The sequence below is a fragment of the Hylaeus anthracinus genome, unplaced genomic scaffold (assembly GCF_026225885.1).
Source record: "Hylaeus anthracinus isolate JK02 unplaced genomic scaffold, UHH_iyHylAnth1.0_haploid 5, whole genome shotgun sequence".
Classification (NCBI taxonomy): Eukaryota; Metazoa; Arthropoda; class Insecta; order Hymenoptera; family Colletidae; genus Hylaeus; species Hylaeus anthracinus.
In genome coordinates this window covers 6,313,797-6,332,820 of record NW_026535322.1, presented here as the reverse complement: position 1 = coordinate 6,332,820, position 19,024 = coordinate 6,313,797, and the positions used below count along the sequence as shown (strand labels likewise).

At 36.4% G+C, this 19,024-nt stretch overlaps 4 protein-coding genes across 10 annotated transcripts in view; 3 read left to right on the top strand and 1 right to left on the bottom strand.

Moving 5' to 3' along the window:
- Positions 1 to 580: 580 nt before the first annotated feature.
- LOC128895305 (mitochondrial pyruvate carrier 2-like) lies at positions 581 to 1,135 on the top strand. Its single transcript, XM_054157791.1, has 3 exons — positions 581 to 699; positions 779 to 920; positions 995 to 1,135. The coding sequence occupies exons 1-3, from the start codon at positions 600 to 602 to the stop codon at positions 1,116 to 1,118; spliced, it is 366 nt and encodes a 121-aa protein (XP_054013766.1). The 5' UTR covers positions 581 to 599; the 3' UTR covers positions 1,119 to 1,135.
- On the bottom strand, positions 791 to 3,915 carry LOC128895276 (peptidylprolyl isomerase domain and WD repeat-containing protein 1). Its single transcript, XM_054157737.1, has 8 exons — positions 3,526 to 3,915; positions 3,338 to 3,440; positions 3,048 to 3,244; positions 2,770 to 2,963; positions 2,355 to 2,692; positions 2,107 to 2,296; positions 1,436 to 2,011; positions 791 to 1,340 (listed from the first exon to the last, which is right to left on the bottom strand). The coding sequence occupies exons 1-8, from the start codon at positions 3,620 to 3,622 to the stop codon at positions 1,197 to 1,199; spliced, it is 1,839 nt and encodes a 612-aa protein (XP_054013712.1). The 5' UTR covers positions 3,623 to 3,915; the 3' UTR covers positions 791 to 1,196.
- A 468-nt stretch (positions 3,916 to 4,383) lies between these two features.
- LOC128895302 (probable N-acetyltransferase san) lies at positions 4,384 to 6,070 on the top strand. Its single transcript, XM_054157788.1, has 4 exons — positions 4,384 to 4,578; positions 4,990 to 5,146; positions 5,243 to 5,409; positions 5,484 to 6,070. The coding sequence occupies exons 1-4, from the start codon at positions 4,571 to 4,573 to the stop codon at positions 5,656 to 5,658; spliced, it is 507 nt and encodes a 168-aa protein (XP_054013763.1). The 5' UTR covers positions 4,384 to 4,570; the 3' UTR covers positions 5,659 to 6,070.
- A 402-nt stretch (positions 6,071 to 6,472) lies between these two features.
- LOC128895272 (cationic amino acid transporter 2) overlaps positions 6,473 to 19,024 on the top strand; it is a 49,547-nt gene continuing 36,995 nt past the window's right edge. The window contains exons 1-6 of one of the 7 annotated variants that reach the window (XM_054157723.1): positions 6,473 to 6,907; positions 7,055 to 7,723; positions 7,810 to 7,968; positions 10,731 to 11,108; positions 11,177 to 11,509; positions 11,848 to 13,034. The gene's annotated coding sequence lies outside the window, so the exon portion shown is untranslated. Of the gene's footprint in view, positions 6,908 to 6,984; positions 7,724 to 7,809; positions 7,969 to 9,562; positions 10,312 to 10,730; positions 13,035 to 19,024 lie in introns of those variants that run through there. The other 6 variants (XM_054157722.1, XM_054157728.1, XM_054157725.1 and 3 more) reach the window with 6 other exon arrangements.

The following is a 19,024-nucleotide window of genomic DNA, read 5'->3' as shown; positions in this document are numbered from 1 at the left end:
TGGTAGCAACAAGGTGCACACAGGTGGTGGTGGTATTCTAGGACACTGACTACAATAAAGTGCAAAACCCTTACTTATTTTATTTTATTACTCTTATTTATGTTATATGTTCTCGTGATACAAAGTTTTAACAATGAAGATAAACATGAACGTACCAACACTCAATTGCACAAATTAAATGTTTCAATTCTTCCATGTCATTCCAACATGCTTCCGGTTTCTTGCTGCCTCTGCAACTCATCTTGAACTTGACATGAAATTATTCTGCTGTATAACCAACTGTGATCTCCTTAATATTGAATTAAGTATGTTTATGTCATTATTCCACGTATAACTTTTAATTTTCCTGTATGCTAAAAGTGACACAATCGCCTGAATGTAATGCAAAAGTGTAAAACATTCTCGAATCACTAACATTACGAAAAAGTAATTACTAAAGAAAGATCCACAGGCATTTACTGTTTTTCCCTGTTAGTAAAATGTATGAAAATATTTTTAAATATTTAAATGCTATTCAATAAAATCGTGTCACCGAACAAACGCTTTTGTAATACTGTGTAACACTTAAGATATCCAAAAATAGACACTTCGAAATAGTAATGTGTACGCCAAAAAAGGCAAGTGCTTATCAAAAATTAATGACGCAAATAGCCTCGATGCTACCAACAAAATTTCGTCCATTTTTCTTGCACCCCGCAGGTTAGAAGATGGATTCAATCAACGAAATTTATGACAATACAATTTATTATTACTTTCGCTAATACTAGTATTATTTTAGGTCCAACGACTGTATTTTTTTGGGCGCCCACCTTTAAATGGGGTTTAGTGGTAGCAGGAATAGGAGATATCAATCGACCCCCTGACACGATATCTCTCAGTCAAACGGCGAGTCTTATGCTTACCGGTGCTATATGGTCTAGGTATTTTGAAACTGTCGAAAGTTCTTCTTATATAAATTTTTTGACAGTAAGTACACTAACTACTTATCCACCAGATATTCGCTAGTAATTATCCCAAAGAATTACAACCTGTTTAGCGTGAACGCATTCACAAGTTTAATAGGAGCATATAATTTCGCAAGAGGGGCCCTTTATCAATGGAGACAGAAGGCGGAATAATATTTTAAGGATACGGGTGGAACAAATAAAAAGAGAGATTTATCAAAATATAATGTTACATGTATTTATTTCAGAATATTATTTTACACTGACGCTAACTATTCGAATGTCGTCGTAAGGTTTGTCAGTTTTTGGATTCGTCTTCACTTGACTGATATTCTGTACAACTTCCATTCCTTTTACTATCCTGCCAAATACTGTATGCTTGTTATCCAACCAAGGCTAAAGAAAATATTAAATTAACATTATACAATATTAAAATTGTGTCGCATTAATAATATAATAGGAACCAAACATGAAAAATGCTTCCGACTTACGGTTGGTGTTAAAGTGATGAAAAACTGGCTGCCGTTAGTGTTCGGCCCGGCATTCGCCATACTTAAAGTGTAAGGTCTGTCATGTTTTAGGTGAGACCTAAATTCATCCTCGAATTCACCTCCCCATATACTCTCTCCACCAGTGCCAGTTCCAGTGGGATCACCAGTCTGTATCATGAATCCCTTGATCACTCTGTGAAACACGTGTCCATTATAGTAACCATTTTTCGCGTGAACACAGAAATTCTCTACTGTTTTCGGAACATCTTTGCCGAAAAGATTCACGTGAATATCCCCAAGAGTTGTATGAACAATTGCAGTATCAAAAATCTTTTGCATATTTGTAGCTTCTGTAGATGAAATGATGTCTTCTTTCGATGGTCTCTCGTTGAAAACATCTCTGTCACACTCTTGACTTTTTGTATCCTCTGGTTCTCGCCTTGTAAACATATAAAATCTATTCTTCTTATGAGCTGTACAGAAGAGAGTAGGATCAGGACGATTCATTTCCAATGTTGGATTCTCTGATGCTTCCATTTCAACGGTCAATGCCGCTGTAGTTTTTCTTGCTTTGCCCTGTTTTTTTTTTTTTTTTTTTAATACGTAGACGATATAGTAGACAAAGTGCAAGGGTGAGTAAATATCATATCATTTTTTAATTATATATATACCTGAAACAGAGCTAATTGCATAGGACGAATATTTTCAGGTTTTCCCATAATTCTGATACATCGATTCGTATGCAAATTTACTAGCTTTACACCCAACATTGTGCTATATAAAATCATGTAACCAGATTCATCGAAAACTATATTTCCCAAATTCGTTTCCGTTTTATCCAATTCCCTTTCAACAGCCATTCTGAAAATTACATTCGTAGATAAGAAAATATTTTAATTAATTATGTTAAACATTGTACCTCCGTCCAAATTCCATATTCGGCAATTGCTGTGTCATTTGTTGTAATTCTGAAAACCTTTGTAATGTTTCGTCAAATATTCTATACAGTTTGCCAGTACGAAAATTAAAGACTCTAACTTTCCTATCTCCGCTAAGAGAAGCAAATTTTTTGCCATCCGGCGCTACTGCTAAGCCACACGGATAAGTTTTATTTTTTGCAAACTCAAACAAGTCTGTGTCCAGCTTCGAATCAAACGCAACGCATTTAGGAAACTTGTATTCCATTTTAGGTCCTGTCCAGTACTCTAAAATACCCGCTTTATCCACGGAAATACATGTCTCATACACAGGATTGTACTGCAAATAATCAAAATTTATGCAAACATTCTTACATAAAATGTATATACTACGATACTTATGCTAATTTTTCTTACTTTCATTGCAACAACAGGTTTCGTATGTAATTTTTCAAAGACATGTAATGGAGTCCCAGTCCCCTGTCCATCATAAATAAAAATTTTATTCGACTCTTGAGCCGAAACTGCTAGAGCTGGTATCGCATCACCAGGAGAATATATCCATTCACAATAAAGAGGTATAAAATCCATTTTGATCATATTAATCATATCTAAAATAACATTTCAAATTAATTAGATAACAAAAGAATAAGTTGCAAATATCAGACAAACTTAGAACATTTGTACATACTTACCAAAATTGATAACATCAAAAATTTTTATTGTTTTATCTAAACTAACTGTGCACGCATGAACACCATTACAACTAGCTGCCATAGATTGTATAGCCATTAAGTGTGCACGAAAGTGTTTTACAAATTCTACAAGTTCATCTTGTTTCTTCCAAAACTTAACATGACCATCACAGCTAGCCGTTATCACAAAGTTTGATCTGAATAAATACAACAAAACAAATTCAATTATGCTTATTATTAAGATCCCAGGTAGTAAAGTATAGCACAAAAATATCGTAAACAATACTGACTTTGTTACTAAGATATGCGTAATTACATCCCTGTGCATATAAGATTTTTCGTAACACTCGCAACATGGTAAATTATCTAAGTATACTTGTTCGTATTCCAAAACTGCAAAAAATAAATTAAATGAAAAAGCTACACATAAAAGACTTGCTACAGAATTTGCGATATACATATAGGTTATACAAATAACCTTTTTGTTTCTTTTGAGGTGCAGCTTCTGAAGGCAATGGTCCAACCCATTCTTCATCGTTATCACTTTCATTGTGTTCTCTTTTGGTATCTGACATTATTATAGAAATAAAAAATAATCCTTATAAACAAGAAACGATGTGCAATTTGAAAGTGACGTTTACTACACGCTGCTCGCGCCAATGCAGCTCAAACGTAATACATAGATACCGATTAAAATAACATTATAAAAAAATAATGACACATTTTTCCTTCAATTATTATTTTTTTCGGTACAGCAATAACATTAGATACACATAAAATTTCCAATATGAAATCGGTATATCATTATATACTTTTATCATACTTCTTTCCGATTTAGAACCACTTTAATTTAAATTAAACACAGAACACGTGTAATTAATTAGAAAATTTAATTACTTGTATATGCATCGAATAATTTGTATTAATCTTAAATCATCTATCTTAATAACTTTTGAACTTATATCGTATATCTCAGAAATTGCATAAAATTGTATATTTAGAAATCGTATAATAACAATTGTAATAAAAGTATAATACATTGATATATTTTTAAAAAAAAGGGTAATTTTATTTGTAACTAACTAAACAAACGAACAAGATAATTTGCCAGGTTAAAAAATTTGGTTTATTTAAAATTATATAAATATATTAAATATTTGTTTATCCTGAATAATGTACTTCAATCTAATTATCGTATTAATTAAAATGTAGTGGTCGTTTTATTTTATTATTCATATCAAACCATTATATTCTTTTCATAACTGAAATTCATTAGCTATTAGCCAAACGAAAAGCTGTTACGTATTCTGAAAGCTATCAAAATTTGAAGAAGCAAGTATATATTTAACCTACTATACTAATAAGATTTCAGGGTGAGCGAAGGGAATAAAAGCGGCACGGCTTTAAGTGCATCGTACACAAAAAGTTATGTGTTAACGTTTTGTCTTCTAAAACCATTAGTGTCAAAATTTATTGTTACTGTTTATTCTAGAAATCTTAGAAAATTTTGGCATTTTCCTAATATGACTAGGTAAGTTTCAATATTTTTGAGGTTATATTTTTATATTACAAGTCAAAATATCTTAAACAATGATTACACTTTTCGTATTTCAACATGCAGTTTATAATACTGTGTGAAAATTTTCCTAGTATTTGTTATTTACGATAACTGGTAATAAATTAGAACGTTGAAAATTTCCGTTTTCAAGAGCACGTTTGCTTGAAAGCGTGTAATTGTAGCAGACAAAAAATAATCGGCTAAATTCAAATAAAAATTATTTTTTTTTCTTAACTTATTCATTCTTTTAATATCGAATTTTCAATATCTTCGTTATATTAAGTAAAAATCGAATTGTTTAAATAATTTCCGTTATAATATTAGACACAATTGAATGTAATGAACTTTTGATGTCTAATAAGAATGAACAATTTTTAATTACAGATCAAAGATAGAATTAGGAGATGTAACACCACACAATATAAAGCAGCTGAAGCTTCTTAACCAAGTAGTTTTTCCAGTCTCATATAATGAGAAATTTTACAAGGATGTATTAGAAGCTGGAGAGCTAGCAAAACTAGCATATTATAATGATATAGTAGTATGGTCACCCCTAACATTTATTAGTTTACAAAGCTATTAATCATGAAAAAAATTTGCTATTAAAATGATCAACTCCTTATGTTGCTTATTTTAGGTTGGCGCAGTTTGTTGCCGAGTAGATACTTCTGAAAATTCTAGGCGTTTATATATTATGACTTTGGGATGTCTTTATCCCTACAGAAGGTTAGGAATTGGTACTGTAATGGTACAACATGTTTTAAACTGTGTAAACAAAGATGGAAACTTTGATTCAATTTTTCTGTAAGTATCTAAGCAAATACATTAATAATATAAGTAACGATTTCCAGCTCTTGAATTGTATTTCTTCTTTATAGCCATGTTCAAATTAGCAATGAAGGAGCCATTGACTTTTACAAAAAATTTGGATTTGAAATAGTTGAAACAAAAATACACTATTATAAGAGAATAGAACCAGCGGATGCTCATGTATTACAAAAGACATTACGTACTAGAACAAATCAAACAAATAATCAACAAACTAATCAATGAAAATCGTTAATCATTAATTTATCACATCCTAAGAACCACATGTTTTCACAATTTGGTAATAAAATTATTTTTATTGTATATTTTCCAGTGTGTTATAAGTTATAAAATTAGAATTTTATAAATAATTTAATAAAGTTGACAAATACAATGTACTTCCATGTAAAGAAAAAACGTAACGTAATAAACCTTATAAAATGTTAATACTTACTTAAAGACAAAGAAAGAATCTTTACATTTATTATCAATTATTTATACTTTTATTTTTTGTATGCAATTTCACTACATTGGCATTACCTTCATAATATATTATATGTAGCACATTTTATGTTTGTCGACTAAATTAAATATGTAAGTAATACAATATATCTATGCTGTGAACCGAGAGATTTAAATACATTTCACGATTACCGTATTTACATTGATATTACCCTTTCAACTTTGTTTTCTGTGCGTTCAATGGTTTTCCAATTTTATTTTTTATTTGAAATAGATAGCTGTGAATAATTAGCATCAAGAGGAGAAGAACCAAACGTAATTTTTATTTAGAAAATCTAAAGATTTGAAATTGATCGATTCAAATTATTACACATTCGAACATAATTTTAAAATTTTACGTAATTTATTTAAATATTAATACGAGGATTGTGGCGAAAAACAAAAATATTCTTATAGATCTAAAAATAAGAATTATGCATATTTTATAAACAAGAAACAAATTTCAGAACATTGGGTATGTATGTATGTCACTGTTTTCATTGTCGACGGATTGCGCATATGCGAAGAGGACTTGAAGTCCTCTGACGGCAATCAGTTGTAGCTTAATCAGTCATACCTAATATCTAGTCGTATATCAGTCATTAATAGTCATTGGTAATCCTACTGTCATTCTGTCATCATAAAGTGCGCTCAAGTGCGTTACTAGCAAAAATTTTGGACCGTTTCAATTCAAGTTCTCCAATTACTAAATAACTAATAATAAGTACTTAAAGTACCATTTTTCCCTATGAAAGTATGACAGTCATTGAAACTTTGATAAAGGATTTATGAGAATATTACAAAATCTGATTCAGAGATACTGTGTATTAACATGACATGTTGTGCAGAGAATTGTCCGAATCGTTTAGGAAATGAAGTTTCTTTCCCGAAAGTTCTAAAAAAAATTCCAAAGAATGAAGAGTTACGAGCAAAGTGGATATATCAAATTAATAGACCGAATTACAAATTTGATACAAACAGCTATGTTTGCGAGGTAATTAAACAGTTTCTCCGTTTGTGTACCTCAAAATTTTCTCTAAATTTAACTGTGAGCTTCCATTTTACAAAAAGCAGGTATCTTGCAGTAATGTTATTATCTAAAATTTAGTTTAATTGGTGCATGTATTTCATGGATTTATAGTTTCACTTCGCACCTGACCAATGGGAGAACATAGATGCTTGGCAGCTGAAAAGGACTGCAGTACCTACATTGTTTTGCTTCTGCCCTAAAAACAGATTACCCCTCAAATTATGTGAGAACTTAATTCATGACCACCACTATTCGTCATCCCCATTTTTACCTGCGAGAGTATTGTCACCTGTAACTACAAGAACAGTCTCCCAGATAGATCATTTGTATTGCAATGAGAAAGAAAATGAGAAGTATATAAACCCAAGGAAAAGAGACAGACCTTTTAAAGGAAATCAAGTTGATCATGAGTATGCTTGTCCCATGAAATTACGAATAATAGACCATGATTACACAATGTTGTTACCCTACATAAGATGGACATGAGGAGTTTATACCTATCACGAATATAAGCAAGACTGAAGGATTAGCCTACTTTACTTCCTTCTTAAAGTACTTTTACAGGACCCTTTATCGAGTACTGTAAACACAGATTTCACTTATTCAAACAAACATTCCTTAAATACAATAAAAATCTCATGTTCCGCGTCGAATTCGGAAAAAAGGGAATCAAGTGAATTTGAAAGTAAGTTCACAACATGAATTCTCTTTGACCATAATACAAAGGCAGACAAAATAAAAGGCAAATACATCCTAATTCGCATTTTGAAACTTAACACAGTGAGTGCGAGGAATATTATTTATTTAACCCTTTGCACCCGAAGCATTTTGGTTTTTTTTAACATCGCAATTATAATTCAATGCAGGTACTCTCCGAAGGAGTCATATCCGGAAAGTACCTACGTGAGACGGAAGGTTAACCTAACCCGCCTCCTGCACCACGTTCAAATATAGACAAGATAGCAATCTCGCGATAATTCTACCTCACATGTACCGGTCGGTGATACCACTTCTTAGGAGATAAGGTAGGAATTATTTTCACTACAAACTTGAGCATTGTTCCACCGATGGCGCCACTGATACAAATTCTTAAGATTACTCGCTCACTTAGCGGCTTAGTGAGCGGCGGCATTTATGGATGCACCCAATTAATCGAATGTTACAAATTCGAACTATTTACGTGAAGTTATATATAAATATATAATTAGATGAATTTGATAATTAGATAAAAAGCAGGTAAATTATTTCAGGGTATATATAGACACTAATATTAAAAGTTTTAACAGAAGTATCGAGTCTATATCTTACTATGTAGCGAGCAGATGCATCCACCATGCAGATAATATCTGTATGGTTTTACGTACAGCGTCGTACAGTCCCGTTCTGACGTAACATCGTTACGTCAGAACCTAACTGTAGCACGCAAAAGGGATAGTACGCGTGGGTGTACTGGACGGATGAATACAGAGGGGGGCAGGGAAACGCATGGAGAAGGTGGAACGTCAATAGGAGAATTCTTTGGGTGCAGGGTGGGGAAGATCGTGCGAAAAGAGGGGCGAACGTAGGAGTTTGCGATCAAAGAGGGTTGGAACCAGGGCCGTAGCAATCGGGGCACCATCGCGTATATAATACTTTTACAAGAGGATATATGTGAGCAAAAAAGAAATTAGGCGTTCTCGGAAATTGAAAATAATATTTACTGCGCATAAAACTTCAACAACGATGTTTTCGAGAACTATGCCTTAGCGGATCTATTTTTACCAGAAGAATTTAAATTAAATTTTTTAAGGTAAAAGCTTTTCTTCGTAAAAGTGCAAAAACAAAATGTTTTCCACGAAGAAAAGTATAAGTTTGAACGAAGAAATAGAGAATTTTCAATAATGGAAGTTAAGAGACAGAGACAGGAAGAGAGGGAGAGATTTGAAGTTATTTAAGAAAGGAGAAATGTTAAAACTTTTACTATAAGATATGAAAGTATAAATACTAAAGTTACACTTAAATATGAAAGCATAAGTGTCGAAGTTACACTTAAACACGAAGGAAATCCTCCACCCTTAAAAAAATAAATTCCAAGAAACTTTTGAAGCTTTTTGTACCCATTCGACCATGTCTCTAACGTCAGGAGAGTTGAGTTATAGCACCCGGTAAACTATAACGACTAGACAACCCTTGTTTTTACGACTCCATAGCCTCTTATTAGACAAGATTCTTCAGCTTCCCTTGTTTTCTCTTTACGACTACGGTACTGCCGTGAACGACACGCTGGGGGTGAAAGCCAGCGTAAGTACAGCCAGTTATGTTTGCCTCGCATAGTTTTCGGGGGTGTTTCACGTGGAGATCTCCGGGACAGAATAATTCAAGGCATTTACTATAATAGTCACGGTGAAAATTATCGATCGATGTTTCCCTGACAGCGAACGTTTCGTTGCTGGAACGTGCCCCACCTGAATTAACAACCTCGTTCCCCTGCGACCAGTACAAACAGGAGGACGATTTAACTTCTATGTTTCAATCTACTTTTCGAATATCGCAGATTTTCATTTAGGGAAAGTGGAGGAAAATCAATATTCCAGTTGGGGGGTGGGGTGGGGTGGGCGGGGGGGGGGGGGGGTCCAGGGAATGACCCAAGAGAGGATTTTAATTATAAATGAGTATCGAGTAACAGAGAACAATAGAAGCTATTCAAGCTTCATTGAAGCTCATAAAACCTCACCAAACCTCAATTGTATCGAAGAATAGGGTAGGATTGTATCCATTCGAAGATCTACGGTGTTCTGATGAATTATTTTTTAGATATACACAGCAAAATATAGATAATATGTACATAAATACAAACAAATATACGTAATTCGTCCTAAAGTTAATTGTTATCAATGGGTACTTTAATTTAATTAATTCAATTAACCATAACAGGTTTCAATTTATTAAGACCTAACCCAGAAATATTCCCAAATATTGCTAGCAGTTAACCTATTAAAGTAAGCTTAAATTTCCTCTGGAAGGCGAACAATTCCGCTTAATTTCTGCACGAGCCAGCCAATGCTCGTCGTTAAATCATCCGGAATCATTTGAATCGCGAAGGGTTGGTTTCACCTTTCCAACACCATTGTGCCAAGTCTCGCATCGCCTCGGTGTTCAGGAATTCCCGACTTCCGGGCTTAGGAGCCGGATCAAAACAAGTCCTGTCCATTCAACCAGGCCGGAAAGGCAGACACGGTCTAGATAAACGCGTATCTAGATAGCACGTCTGCGTACAAACGTTCAGCCAGGGGTGGTTTCGATGCCACGATGCGACTGGGGTGGCCAGGACAGAGGGGATAAGCTGTCGTTGTCGTAGGGGTGGCTGTCAGGAATGTATCATTTCTAAGGTACCGTTTGTGTTGTAATCGAGTGTCCACTGAAGACAAAGGTGAAGTATCGATACAGAAACATTGCAACAAAATTGAATGAACGCCATTGGGTTATATGAGCTTAGTAACTCGAGACTACCTAAAATGGAACTACGTATAGGAAAGCTACCTAAAGTAAAGAAATGTGAAGCAGAGCTGCCTTTATTGGAGCATAGCAACTCAAAGCTATATAAAGTTCTAAAGCTATCTAATGCTACTCAACAAAATTTCAATATCCATGTCAACTTCAAAGTGTCAGATGTCAATGTTATCGTTCATCTGACTTTTATGTACATTCCACCCAGACCCAGTGTGACGTCTCCAACGATAGTTCGATCTTGTTAGCGTCGAGGGTCCCCATGAGCAAGTGGCCAAGAAATTCTGTGTTAATGTTTTAGTGGTTCGGAAGGAATTGCAGAAGTTTGGTTAATCGATAATCGTCTGGAACCCTGGCAAGATTAAATTTGCGACCCGAATAACAATCAGATTAGGGTGATCCATAGCATGGAAATTCGTTGGTAATGAATTAACAAAAGTGGCCATTTGTCAGACGCGAGAAGTGGAAATTGTTGATGACCGGGAATGATGATCAGGAAGAGCTTCTGGTTTCTTGCTTAGCGTCAAGCTAGAGGGATGATTGATCATGGCATTCTCTTGGAAGAAACTTTCCATCCGGGGATGACGTATTTTCGACCCTGTTCTGTGATTGGTCCATGAATTAGACCGTTAGATAAATATTTGAACGAATGTTGCATTGATAGTGGAATATCGATACGGTAAAGGTCTGATATTTGAGGGTTCGTCTGGAATATTTTTGGAACATTTATTCCATTTTTTTTTTTAGTGACGTAGGAATAGTGATGGAAAGAAGGTTAGAGTCCTAGAGAAAAGGAAGAAGAAGAAGAAGAAGAAGAAGAAGAAGAAGGAACCTAGAGTACTAGAAGCCTTAAAGAAAAAGAAGAAGGCAAAAAGATCGCAAGATTATAAAAATATTCAGAAATTAACAAAATTTTAGAAAGGACAGGGCACCCCTGAAAGTTGTACAGCGTTGTATTTTATTGGCCACGAAAGGGGAAGCATGGCACAGCATCAACGGCGAAGCCCATAGAGGGGATGGCTCAGGGGTTGCTAGTAAAGGAATTGACCAAACATAATTTTGTTCGATGCGTTCAGTTTGGTAAGTTTTGTCTGTTTGCCAATATTGTACAGTTTCATTCAATTACTAAGAATTTTGTTCAATTTTTGTTCTACTTTTGTTTGAATTTCGCCCAATTTTATTCAATTTTGTTTAATTTCCTTCCGTCCCACCGATTTTCATTCAGTCTTCACCAATCGGTCTCCAAATCCCGACACATTTCAACAATCTACCCCAAACCCTTCAAACATCAATAAACCCCATATTCCCATTCCCTCAAAATTCCAACATCCTCCTCCACCTTATCCAACAAAAACAAACCACCAACCCATCGACCATCCCCTAATAACACCAGGTTCGTTTCCATCGCTAACAACCAGGGTGTCCTGTCAACCGAAGGGGAGCACCTTTAAGAGTGGGAGAACCATCGGTAGTGGGAGGTTACCTCTCTCACCTTTCCGACAACCACCAAACACGACCAAGGCGTTTATGGAAGGAGCGGGAGGGGGCGTCAGTAGGGTGGGGGGCGTCAGTAGTTACCCCTCCATCATTCTCAGCAAGGACCAAGCACGACAGAGACTCCTATGGTGACCAAGAGTGGGGGTCTCCCCCTCTCGCGCTTTCCTACAAGGACCAAGCGCAAACCGAGACGCACCGCCAAGAGTGGGGGGCGTCAGTAGTGGGCGTTTGCCCCTCCGCGGCTCTCACCAAGGGGCAATCGCGCAGGGGCGGAGTGGGGGCCCCGCGGAGCGTAACTCAGCAGCACCCTTAGTGTGTGTCGCACTAAAATGTGACTCTGGCCAAGCAGTACCGGTCGCCGTGTGTGTCGTTTGAGCGTGCGAGCGAGAGCGAGAGAGCGAGAGAGCGAGAGAGCGAGAGAGAGAGAGAGAGTCGTGCGTGTCGGAATTTCTGTTAGTTTAGAAGAATCCAGGCACGTATCCAAGTGAACGGGAACGGGGTGGCCGTCGAAGAGGATCATCGCCGCAGCCAAGAGGGTGGACGACGACAGAACTGGCCCCCGTATCAGGCCAGCCGTCGTTGGGGGAGCCGAAACATATCGTCTTATCAGCGAGGAACGCCTAGTGGAGGGCAGCCATAAGTTGGCCGCGAGTAGAGTAGCAGAGATCGAACCTGAAGGAGCCAACGTGCCAGGGGATCCCCATAGAGCGGAGGGTGGAACTCCTGGAGGCGAAAAGAGTGAAAGACGAGGCGATGTGCGGGTCTAATTGAGCGTAGTCCGGGAACTGGTATAGTTAGTGGACACGCATAAGACGTATGCACACACAGACGCACACAGGGGGTGAAACGTAGGTGCATTAGGCGCGTAGCGACCCAGGGAACGCGACGGGGGCTACCTGGGGTTCGTCGACGGGGTGTTGTAATCGTTATCGTCGCGGGTCGCGTTTCTACGGTTAGAGCTTGTGTGTTGAATAGGGGAGCTGGGTGTCCACCTCGATGACTGCTCGGGATTAGTTTACTTCGTAACGTTCTACCGCGAACTGTGATTCTTTGTGCCGTGGAAGAGGAGGGGAAGGAGTGGTTACATCGACACGGAGCAGAAAGTCAGGTAAGAATAGTATGATTCTTCGTTAATGAAATAGTTGATGATCGAGATAAAACTGGTCTTTTCAGTGTCTTTGTAGTTCCTAAATAGAAGTTCACCACTTGTACTCTGGTATTTGCTCTCAGTAGTTAATGTGGACACTCGTTTGCGTTCACTCACTTTTCTTTTTTTATTGTTCCAGAGGGAATCCTTAGACTTTTTCAGAGTCCATCCTTCTTTCTTGAATATTAATATGAACACCTGTTTTGATTGCCTCTTATAAAGGTCAGGAAAGTCGGTCACATTCTGTGATCGTAAATTAATATTTTCTGTCGATTTGGTATTCAGAATCTCGAGTGATTCCTTACACTTCACCAAACAGGTGTCAATCTTTCATAATATTCCTGTCTCTTGTAGAGGTCAAATGAGGTCAGATTATTTCATCCTGAAACCTGCAACAGCTGCAAATCTGTATTTCTTTTTTTATTCAAGAGGATATATCTTTCCTGATATTGATTATGAATTAGTAGTGAGTGCAGAATGTGTGTGATTATTTCAGAAATTTATATTAAAGCAATGTTGTACGTAAAGCGACAGTGGAATAAATCTTCAAAGCTACCTAAATCAAAGCTACGTAAAGAAAAGCTATCTAAGCCGGAGAAATCTTCGATCAAACTACTTGAAAGCAAACTATATAAAGTAAAACTAGCTATAGTAAAGCTACCCAAACCGAAGCTAGCAGAATCAAAGCTACCTAAAGCAAACATCTACTAATATCGAAGTTTTTTAAACCAAAACTACCTACCTAATAGTCTATAAAGCAAAGCTACCTAAGCTAAAGCTACCTACAGGAAAGGTCATAAAACAAGTCTACCTAAGGCAAAACTATCAAAGGCAGAACTACCAAAATTCAACCCATTTCAATCAAAACCTACCCAAAATGAAACTATCTAACACAAATCTATAAAAATCGAAGTTAAAAAAATTCACATAAGGTACATAAATCAAAGGTACCTACGTCAAAGCTATTTACACTTAAAATTCGTAAATCAAACCTACCTGTATCGAAGCTACCGACTTCGAAGCTACCTAACCCACCTTGCTTCCTAATCCAACCCACTTATATTGCCGCACCACCAATGTCTTATACACATGTTTCTCCTGCGTTTTTTGCTCGAGTAATTCACCGTTTCCATTTACGGAAATACCGTCCAGCTCTCGCGTAGAAACTTCCTCTCCTCTGGACCGTATAATCTTTGATGCTTCCACCCGCTATCGTTTCCCAGAGAAACTCTCGAGCTTCGTTGCATTATCCCCTTCCTCGTCTCGTAATATCTTTTCTCACCGTGTAATAGCCGACAGGCGTGATTTATATCGGCTGGAAAGGCGACGTAAAACTGATGTTACCCTTCGGTTGGCTGCTCGCTGAACTCTGAACTAATGGTACTCTCCCTGTATGGTTCAGACAACAGCATTCTTTGATAATTATTAGTCGGATTATTATTTATTATTACTGTCCGACTATTTACACGCGTTACATAATTACTTTTTTGTCTATTCCGCTGGAAGGATGTAATATATTCAGAATTATTACAAATGTTATCGACGAGGAGGAATGGCCCAGCCAGGAAGAGCTTTTACTGTTACTACTGAGGATCTGAGTTTAAATCCTCGTAACTTGAAGATATTTTTCATAGGAAAAATCGTACAGTAATATCATTAAATGTTACTCCTTATACTAAGAACACATCTGAAATAAGATTTAGGAGTAAAGAAGTGCTTGGTAATAATTAAAACAATTGGATCAGTAAAAATTCTGTAATAGCAATAACAGTGTTCGTTTCCTATATATTGAAGTCGCAAACAGCAAACAGAGCGTCCCGACAAAAGAGATTATTTCGGTTAATTACTAGCTAGAGAAGCTGGCGAAACGACGCACAGCTGGAGACACACAATAGAATTATAATTCCGTGAGACAGAATTAATTAACTGTGAATCCTAACGGCTGACAGGGAAGCGTAAAGTAAGCGCGAGTTACGCTCGTTTCGAGAGGGCCTGGACAAATGTGAATTATCCTGACGGTCCGGTGCCCTCTGTTCCGGGTGAAAACGTTTTGCGTTGTAGGTGAAACGAGCGAAAATAATCGCGAGAAGTTGTTACGTTGGGTGATTAACGAGAAACTGGAAAGATTAATGTGAGAATTTTTATCTATTGATTGAGAATGAAACTGACAATGAGAATCAATTCTTATGTAAAATCGAGAATTTCAATATGGAATTGAGAATTTTTATTTATTAATAAAGACCTTCAATCGAAGATTGATGATACAGATAGAATATTAAAGGTTTTTATATGAGATTCGAAATTTCAATGTAAAACTGAGAAGTTTTGTAGTTTCGTGAGTTTATATAATAACCATCCTCACCGTGTGTTACGTTTTAATAGGATCGTTTTTTTTTAAATGCAGGTTCCATTCAATTTTTTAGAAAAATTGCAGGGATACTATGCTTCTTGAAGATTGGTTTTAAACTTTGTGCTCTTGCGGAGTGGGCAATTTCTTTTTACAGAATTAGTTTTTAAACTGTACGGTCTCCTGACAAGGTATTAACGACACTTAGGGTGGTTACGTTCCGGTGGTAGTAGTCAAGATTAGATTTTGAAGAGAAAAGTTTGGAGGGTGGTACATTCTTCTGGGTTACATTGTAAAACTAATTGTTCAGTGGTACTTGCCTCGTTTTATATTCAAACTCTCAATATCACAGATTGTAAATTTCTCAATTCCATTTTTAAATTCCCACATTTAAATTGTTATAATTATTAATCAAAAATAGTACAATTAAAATTTTTAATTCTCAGTATCCCATTAAATTCCTCATTCGCGTATTAAAATTCTCAATCTCTATGATTCTAATATTTATTTCTAATTTCTACTGTTCGCAAGAATCAGCTCTGTCGATGTGTAACGTTAATAAAATCAAAACATAAAAAAGAACATTTTTAATCAACTTTCCCTGGAAACATCTGGAATCCACGAACAATTTCAAAAGATATTCCACTTGGGATGCACTTCGACGACCTAAATTTCTCTTCTGGCCGCAACAGGAATCCAATAACTGAAAAAAATCAGAAGAAGTTTTTCCAGGAAATTGCTGCATTGTCGACGATTAACGCGCGCCGCACGTGCTACTGCAGATTCCGTCGACGAGGAGGAGGCCTTACAACGTAACCCTGAACTCACGGTACATCGATCTACTGCAATGCAACGTGTTGAAACGACTAGCATGAAGCCTCCTCCGATAGGGGAAAAAAATACTAAAACCCTGCCATCAAACCTTCGCAAGCTACGCCATTTTCTAATCTTCGGAACAGACTTTTATTGCTCCAAAAAAAAAACAATTAATTTTATTCAATTTTCATAATAAAGAATAATTTCAACGCTACTGTAAGAATACAATTTCTGAAAAAATCGGTCTTTGAACCTCTTAAACCATAACACCCACTTAAGCTCAGAGCTTCAACTCCAGCTCTTGGAAGTTTGCTTAGGTCTTTACAAGATTAATTTACCCTCACTCTATCCTTGAGCTCATAATTACCCCCAATTTCAATGTCTATCCACTGCCAACTATAAAACAGAGTTCGTCTACAGGAATCTCACCTAAACCGCTCTCATTTATATATAAATTTCAATATATTCGTTACGAATCCAAAGACTGGCAATTAGGATTCTCTCTGTTACAACCCTTTCGCAGTCTTTCCCTTGCATGAGCTTTAATTGCAAAACTCGCGCGAGTTTCGGTTCGCCTAACTATCTCCCGCGTTTTCGTTTCGTTCGAGGAAATTTCGCCTGATTTATGTCTTCGATAATGACTGTTCGGAGTGGCGCGTTCGTGCCAAAACTTTCAGCCCTGGTAACAACGTTTTCATTGACGCGCTTGTTCCATATACGAAATTTCCCATTCCGTTTACTCCCATTAAAACTTCCCTACCATTCCGAATTAGCGTTTCCCTCGGCGTGTCATTAATTCGTCAATTTAGTCACCGATAATTCTCCGCGTCCATGCTCCATCAAATTAATCAACTAATCGATCGGAGTTGTGACGAGAATGTTTCAAATTTTCCCAGCCAAACTTTCAGTTATACAATATATATATATAGCCACTGCCAACTATATATATATATATATATATATTTTCCACGAATTAATTACATAAAAATTATGCAACTACCCACAAGTGAAATTGTTCAGAATATACAGCTTCGTCCTTCGTCATTTTTATAGTAATTTTTTTAAACGATCATCGCATTTATTTTCACCTGGAAAATTGCAGGTAGATTTTTGGTCGATTTTTCAAAAATGACGAAATCCGATTCGAAGCGGTTACACGGCTAATTTTGGACACGTTCCAAGCAGATTATCGTTCGAAACAGCTGCTTTTCACGCGTCGCTGTAATATCCGGGGACGTAGCTTTATAATCCTCCGCGATAATGCTAACTCGAGCTGAAAAATAAAATCCGTGGCGCTTTCGAGCGATGTGGAATCGATAACGGATATTGTGACGAGTGATAATGCAATTACGAAGAGATTTCGTGATTGGTTTGTGTTGGAAATAAATATTTTATTAAGCTTCGTTAAATTTACCAAGTGTTTCAATGTTTTTCAGTCTTTTTTGTTCAATGGAATATTAAAGATGACTGTGTTAAATATAAAATTATAAAAGTATTTAACGTAAAAATAAATTAAACGGACACCATGATGATTTTTTATTATATTAGATTGATGCAAAAATAATTTTTCAGCTGTTAAACGTGAATATTCTCAGCTTTATTTGAGCACATTTCATTTTATATTATAGCTTGCAATTTTACATTAAAATTCCTAATTTACATTCACAATGGGATATTAAAATTTTTAATTAAAAGATGCAAATAATACAAAAAAAAAGAAAAAAGAAAAATCGAAGGGAAAATTATCCAAAGAAGATTTATTTTTTCAAATCAGATAGTCATTCCCGAATCCAGTGATCAAAATGAACCTCCGTCCTCAGGAAGTCCTGACACGTTGCGCCATCCTGACCATCCGTTTCCTCTTATCCAATGAATGAACCGCGGTGAACCCGCAGTTTTCCGTTCAGAGCTTTCGTTGAGTATAGTCTTCTCTAACTCACGCGACCTACTTCCATCACGGTGTATGCATGCAGAGTGGCAATGAATCCCCAGGCTTTTGCCACTACCTATCCCTTCCAATTGCTAATCACGTTTGCCAATCCTCCCGAGATTAGGCGATGGTCGGTGCTGTTACGCTCGTTGTTAGCTACCAGACCAACCACCCACGCGTTCCTATTATAGTCGTTAAGACACGTTTGCCGTCTCGAGATCGATAATCGTAAAAGTTTCCCTCCTGTGTTGTCCCATCTTGGAAGTTGGCTTCCAATCGCGGAACTTTAGCTGCTTGTAGTTTGTAGTTGTTTGCTGTCCTGCGTAACGCGAAGTGAAAGCTTGTACGAACTTCCTCTCATAACCTGAACACATAGTCTTCGTCCGATGGTATCTTCCATCAGTTATGGAATCGAATATTCTTGGTTAGAGAAGATTGTTAATGTTGTCTTCTTGAATGGAATAGTTGACGATGTTTATAAATCTAGAAATGTCGATGTCAATATTTTCAACCAAATTATGAATGTTGTAACAGTTGGAATCGAAGTGTTTTATCAAATCGGATAGGTTGAAGTTGAAGTCGAAATGATTTTAACGAAACAGAGATGTTGATATTGGAGTTACTTGTAGAAGTGAGAATGTTGAAGTTGAAGGTACTCATAAAATGGGAATGTTGAATTCGCAGTATTTCTACCGAATCGCAAATAGTGAGAGTTGAGATCAACGTTTGTTACCGAATCAGGATTTATGTAATTGTATTTGAAGTTGACGTTGGCATTTGTTGCCAATTAAGGAATGTAGACGTTATTTATGTACAGTGCAACGTAGAACTTGAATTTGCTTATAGAAATGTTATTCA